This window comes from Diadema antillarum, unplaced genomic scaffold (genome assembly GCF_040938485.1).
Source record: "Diadema antillarum isolate AM-2024a unplaced genomic scaffold, OU_Dant_1.0 seq00001222_RagTag, whole genome shotgun sequence".
Lineage (NCBI taxonomy): Eukaryota > Metazoa > Echinodermata > Echinoidea > Diadematoida > Diadematidae > Diadema > Diadema antillarum.
The window spans coordinates 287,244-294,425 of record NW_027272012.1 but is presented as its reverse complement, the minus strand read 5'-3'; the positions used below and the strand labels follow the sequence as shown (position 1 = coordinate 294,425).

The window sequence follows — 7,182 nt, the reverse complement described above, 5'->3', positions numbered from 1 at the left end:
GCTTTCGACCTCAGGTCTCCGTCAGCTTTATCGTCTGTTTATACAAAATGGAATAGAGGTTTTGAATATAACAAACCATATGGAGTAATGAACATAATACATTGAGTAGTGTTTCAGCATGAGTTATTGTCTTCAGAACATGCTTGGCAACGACGAAGCTGACGAAGACCTGAGGTCGAAAGCTTCTACCACCAGCCAGCATCATTCTTCCCATGATGACAAAAGCGTCCAGTAAAAATATCAGCATCTTCCCACTTTGTATATATTTAATGGGTGTGTGTGTGTGTGTGTGTGTGTGTGTGTGTGTGTGTGTGTGTGTGTGTGTGTGTGTTGACAAACACGTACCTTCTAATAGGTGTCATTGTTAAATTACCATTATGTATAATGTTGTTATGAATGAAATAAACTCAAACTCATACAAATTGTTCCTCACATCCTGCACTGCGCAGTGACGTAGAGCAGCGAGATCTTGATTCTCGACGCTATTAACGATTAAAGATGGTAATGACGTCCCTCCTCCCGCGTTGGACGACTTGGGTTCCTTGGCTAAGCAGCTATCAAGCTCATGCGTATAATAACTTTCATTTCTTTTCGTTTCTTTTCTTTCTTTCTTTCTTTCTTTCTTTCTTTCTTTTGTTTTTGCCTCTTTTTTTTTTACTTTAGAGGATTATCGTCGTGAAATAAAATCCAGCAATACATTGTCCATTTTCCAAGAAAATGAAGAACGGTGAATGTTGAAAATGTCAGTTGCAAGTTTTCATCACACGCCTAGCTGTCTGCCTCTCTGGGGAGGCAAATTAAGTTCTGAGGATACCTTCTGTCTTCCCTTTTTCTTACGTCATCGTTGTCATTGACATCTTGGGGATTATTCTGAGTGTCGCTATACAATGTCTTCCGACCTTAAAGGGGATGGCTAGTAACTGATCAGTGGGAATCAGTGGGAATGCTGGGGGATGGTTGTTCCAATCCTTGTGGGATTCATTTAAGAGTACATTATATATCTATTGTTGTGTGAAAAAACAATTATTTGCTTCAGAATGGTCTCAAAGTCAAGTAATGTGCAGTTTAGTGTTTCCAGGTTAGCATGCCTGTACAGTGACGGGGCATTAAACTGTACATCACTTGAAAATGAGACCGTTCTGAAGGAAATATTTTTCACACAACGATAGATATATAATGTACTCTTAAATGATTCCCACAAGAATTGGAACAATCATCCCCCAGCATTCCCACTGATTCCCACTGATCAGTTACTAGCCATCCCCTTTAAACACAACCACGACTGTCCGGAGATTACAACGATTGTGTGAATAAGCGGCAGCAGAATAGATTTGTGGCAACTGTCGCGTCAGCCTGTCTGTCAGTCAGTAGCCCAATGCAATGTTTACAATATACATACATAATGATTATTATTCATTCATTTATTTATTTGTTTTTTATAATCATTATCCTGCAGGTTTAGCCCATTCAGTTGTACAAAACTGTTTTCCAAAACCACACTGCAGTTTCACATGGATTAAACTATACATCATGATACATCTAACATACACTTATGTACATGAGTTACACATATCAAGTTATATTATATTATATACAACTGGAGAGTGATTAATAAAGCAATATACATGTTTCATGCAGATACAAAGTCAGAATATCAAATTTGGTAGTTGACGCTTAATGAAACCAAGATATCTGCATACACTCAACAAAAGTTTTAAAAAAGATAGAAAAAGAAGATAAGAAACCCATCTGCATCCGTGGAATGCACATTGATGTGCGCTAATGCTTTCTCTCAAATCAAAAAAGTATAAGGAAGGACGTGATGAACATTACAAAGGAGAGCATTCTACAAGATAGCTGCGACAAATGCAGACGATTTATTTTTTCTATTCCGTCCTTGTGCGCAATATATATATATATATATATATATATATATATATATATATATATATATATAATACGCCTTAACTTGTATAGGAAGCCCATTAACACTCATGTTGGAAAGATTATAGATCCGACTGTAAAGATCAATCTTATAAGTAAGACGATCTGGGACGATCTTATGGCGGTTAACTGCAATTTTTGATACAAGTCGTGTACGTGTTTTCTACTGTGTCGATACAAGAGTCACAAATGCAATTGACTATCATGTTCTAATTCGATCTTCAACGCATTGGCAAAAAGTAAGAAAGAAAATGAGATAATTACGTCAGTGTAAAGATGACATGTGAAACGCGCGATTGTGTATAATGTTTTTGTGATCTTCCAAATTCAGTACCCGTATCCCGTCTAAATCCAATCGTTATGGTGGCTGCTCTCAACTTTCGCTTATTTAACTGGGCGTATTTTCATCTGCGTCTTCTTAAGCGCCGTCGTATAGCCTTTCCACGCGGCCCAGAGGATGTTGGTGACGTCCGCTCCGCGAGGCCGGCCCCGGTAGACCCCGTTCAGGTTGCTCTCGAAGCATCCGTCGTACCACCAGGCCCCCTGAGCCGACGCGGCGCACTCTTGCTCCGAATCGCGGTCCCGAGTCGCGAATTGCTTGTTGCCATGGTAACCGAGAGAATCCCCTTGATGATACCAAGGAGTGATGATGGAGGGATTGGTAGGGAGATCAGATGAACAGGGAATGAAAGAAGAGAGAGAAGGATGGGTGAGAGTAGAACACAGTTAAACGGGGATTTGATTTGATTTGATTTCTGCTTCTGTCACAAAATAAAAAAAAATAACATCGCAAAGCATTCCTCCAGTGTAATCATGATTCTCAAAATTCGATTACAAAGTCATATATACATATATATAATTATATATATATATATATATATATATATATATATATATATATAAATTATAAATAATAATAGTAATAATAATAATAATAATAATAATGATAATAATAATAATAATAAAGTCACAACAGAGGAATGCAGGGAATGCATTAATAGCCAATCTTGATTTAATGAATAATCCAAATTTTCGAGGATCCTTCCTCTTCTTCTAGTACTGCCAATACGCGGAACAACTACAATATATATAAATTATATATATATATATATAAATTATATATATATATATATATATATATATATATATATATAGATAGATAGATATAGATATATATGAAGTATATATATATATATATATATCTGTATATCAATAGTGATGTGAATGCTGCAAACATAAACACACACAGATTTGTCCTCATGAACATAATTATCATGTATTTACATGTGTATATCGCATTTACAATTGTATCTATATTCACATTCATATTCATATACGAGGTCAGGTTCAAGGTCTTTACCGCAAGTTATGTGAGCTATTTAACATTGGGAGCAGTAACTCAAAAAAATGTCAAATCATCATGTTTGATGCGTATTCATAATTCAATATTAATGTTTCACAAAACACCATAGTTCAATAAATGTTACACAAAACAACCTGCGGTACAAAAGAAAAAAATCTCAATTATGCCGCAAATGTAAGGAGATATCACAAATTTTCTCAATAAACCGTGACGGTGATGGTTTATTCCAGAAACTGTTTTTAATAAAAATTACATTACATAATACTTAACAATGATAATGCTGATTAACGTTTTCACGTTTTTTTAATCCCTACATCACATTTTATACTCAGTATTTTGAAGCACTTTTAAGCTGTTTTATTTTTTCACCTGCTAGTGTTAAAAGGGGCTATAAGTTCAATTTGCATTTAATAGGCTGAGCAGACGTTCGGACTCCAATAACATTATGGATGAGAGAAACCCTCCTATCACCCCACCCCACCCCCCCCCACCCCTCCCCATTCGCCCCCTTCTTCCCTTCTAGACACACAAACAATGATTTGCACAAAAAAAATAAAGGAGGAGTTAACACATGTATTCTGCATAACAATTCATCTTATGCTCGCAGCTATGCTCAGATGATGTGGGATTGGATGAAAACGGTGGCTCAATAATTCAGTGTCTATGAGAAGGGCTGTTTTGTTTTTCCTCAAAAAATTCAAAGGGCCGCACATCGCTTAAGCCCCCCCCCCCCTAGTTTTTGTTGAGATGCAAAAATAATGTCTTTAACGGATGATCATACATTAATAGCAAAAATCTGAATACAGAAACACACTCCGTCAGACTAAGACATTAATCAATGGTTTGTTTGTTTGTGTGTGCGTGTGTGTGTGTGTGTGTGAGTTTGTGTGTGCGTGTGTATGTATTTTTCTACATTTCAAAACAGAACCATATACGAAAAATGTGCATTAAAGTAAAAAAAATCAACTTAAGTGATCAATAAAGAGGAAATATATTACACTTTTGACAGGTAGGCCTTTTGGTGATAAATAAATTGGAGGATGCAGGTGGGAAAACCCACTAAAAAGAGAAGCTTGTATTCACTGTGGGTTCTACCAATTACATTATACAGTGTACATGCAAAAAAAAAACAAGAGAAATGCGTTGTCACATTTACACTCTACGCATATACATAAATTTGTATTGTTTTAGGAAGTGGATAAAATAAATTCAGTGTATAAATCCAGCAGAGACGACACTAAAAAACAAACAAGATACAGGACAGGTACGCGAGCTAAACCGAAATTCGAACAAGAACACTACAGACATTGATGTTTATCTTCAACACGCAATAAATTCCTTCGAATCTATCAAACTTTGCTACCAGTTGTGCTTATTCCTTAAACGTCACTTGAACAAAAACAGTCCTACTAATTCTATCTTTACGCGCGCGCGTGTGTATAGCCCGTGTGTGCGTGCATGCGTGTGTTATGAAACCTCTATTACGTTTTCTTGAGGAGTAACGTGTTTTTGTATTGTAATTACCTGCATCACCGTTGTACGTCCCAATTAGGAGCTTGTACCCCGTGCTCTCGTCACCCAAGCGGAAGTAATCGTACTCCGCAAACTTCCGGTTGCCCTCGAAGTCTTCCAGATCGACCCGTAGGACGTAGTACGTCTGAGCCGAAAGGCGATGGATTTTGTCATTCCCGAGCCAGTGCTCGGAGTTGATGTTCCCGAAACCGTGCTTGTAGTCGTTCCAGTCCCGGAAGAAGGTGACACTCCCGTCTTCCCGATTTTGAATGACCTGGGGAGGGTGGGGGAGTGGGGACGAAGAATGTTAGTCGAAAGAATATCGGATCAATACGTTGAGTGGGTGAGTTTTGACATGACAAAAACACATTGGAAAGTCTCTGTTATTGTACCTGTGCTCCACATTGCCTCACTTGGCAACCGCCTAAAGAAAGCAACACGTGACTCTTTTCGTACCACACTCCAACTGTTGTCACATTCTCGAACTTTAAGTCAACTACTCCATGGTAACCCTTAATCGAATACTTCGCGGTCCTTATTTTTGCGACGGAGGCTTCGAGGTGCAATGAGGTGGTTAGGCCTACTCTTTGAAACTGTGTTAGGTGCCAAAATACCTTTCTGTCGAAATCAATATACCTCGGAGAGTTTAGTTTAAAACAAACAGATATCACGCATCCCCTTGGTAAAGTTGTCAGTTTTTCTTGTCCTTAAAGAGATGTATAGTTTTGGTTGAGATAGGGATTTAGATCTTAACTAAAGTCTTCTTGCGAGATGATTACAAAACCACTTATATGAACTATTAACTCAAAGAGCATGCAGTTCTAAGAGAAATTGCAAGTTTTTCTATGAAAATTGGGTTTAGAATGGCTAAGATATTCTAGTACAAATCAAAACAAAGTGGTCATAAAGGGATGTAGCTCCCATCTTTTATGCACAGTACACACAGAAAACAGAAAGTTTTCTTTATTCGTTTTTGTTTCTTACAGCTTTGGTGATTTTTGTTTCGTTTGTTTGTTTGTTCGTTTGTGTTTTGCCAAACAACATGAAGGGTATAATAAACCAACTATCAGGTGGCACAAAGCTACTCACCGTCCAACCACCGCCGTCCGTGTCCATGTCACAACGCACGTAAAAAGGATCACCGTTGTCCTGGGGATATATGAGAAAGCGTCCGCTAGCGGTTTCACCAAGTTCCATAACTTGAGCGCAGTCTCGAGGCATCAGCTTCTCTGTCAGTGAATAATTCTCGCAGACTGCAGAAAAAAAAAATATGAAGAGGTTTTATCATTTCTTCTGTTCACATTCAAATTTATTCTTCTCGAAATCTAAGTCATTACATAAGGAGAAGAGAAAATTATATATATATATATATATATATATATTATGAATATATATATATATATATGTGTGTGTGTGTATATTTGCGAGGGGTATCATTATTATTTGTATAATTGTTATTAATATTAGTAGTAGTAGTAGTAGTAGTATTGTTATTATTATTGTTATTATTATTATTATTATTATTATTATTATTATTATTATTATTATTATTATCATAATCAACATCATCATCATCATCATCATTATCATTGTCACTGGTTGTAATTACTGGTTGTTACCTGAAGATAATCATTATACAATGTGTATCACAAACATACATTTTCATTGAATTCTTTGCCCTGTGAAAAAAGATAAACGAATAAAAAATACATTATTAACTGCATCTCCTGACGTGGGAATAAAATTATGTCAAAATGGCTGTTTTTTATATCTAAACTTTATGCAAAAGAAAAAGCCCTCTTGCATGGAGGTTTCGAGCGTATAATGGGAATTTGCAATGTTGTTTAGAATATGCGAGACCGGATGAATGAAAACTCCCGACGAAGATTTAAAAGATTGGATTTATACGTTTCTATCGTTTATATACTCGAAAAAAGACGAGAAATTTGACATAGAATCTTCCGGTCGCTGCAAAGTTTACTTTTGAGTCAGTCAAAGTGACGGGTAGGAGAAGATCTTTGACCTCATACCCCATAAATCAGACGAATAACGGACACATCGCGAAATAGACGATCACATAGCAATACACATGTTAACTGCGTTCAATTTTCGAGCATAGTTAAAGGGAAATGAAATCTAGATAAACACGTGGATTGATTGAATTCAAACTTTACTCATGTGTTCCACTGTAATTTCTCGGGGTGTTTCATCAACGTTTGTCAGCGCTGACAATCACCGTAGTAACAGTCAGTGACCAGAGCATCTCATCCAATCAAAACCAAGGATTTTGCTGAAATTGTTAGCGCTGACAAACGTTGATGAAACACCCCGAGAAATTACAGTGGAACACATGAGTAAAGTTT

At 36.8% G+C, this 7,182-nt stretch overlaps 1 protein-coding gene across 1 annotated transcript; it reads right to left on the bottom strand.

Moving 5' to 3' along the window:
* Nucleotides 1-2,080: 2,080 nt before the first annotated feature.
* LOC139744949 (ficolin-2-like) lies at nt 2,081-6,037 on the bottom strand. The gene is made up of 3 exons (XM_071655359.1): nt 5,909-6,037; nt 4,832-5,093; nt 2,081-2,570 (listed from the first exon to the last, which is right to left on the bottom strand). Exons 1-3 carry the CDS (start codon nt 6,014-6,016, stop codon nt 2,329-2,331), a joined length of 612 nt encoding a protein of 203 aa, XP_071511460.1. The 5' UTR covers nt 6,017-6,037; the 3' UTR covers nt 2,081-2,328.
* Nucleotides 6,038-7,182: the final 1,145 nt, after the last annotated feature.

Bases quoted from the DNA above. Each gene is read 5' to 3' on its own strand.
- LOC139744949 (XM_071655359.1), bottom strand. From the start codon at position 6,016: ATGGAACTTGGTGAAACCGCTAGCGGACGCTTTCTCATATATCCCCAG. The intron at 5,094-5,908 runs GTGAGTAGCTTT...CACCCTCCCCAG, and splicing joins CGGACGGCGGTGGTTGGACG to GTCATTCAAAATCGGGAAGA. The intron at 2,571-4,831 runs GTAATTACAATA...GGTATCATCAAG, and splicing joins GACGTACAACGGTGATGCAG to GGGATTCTCTCGGTTACCAT.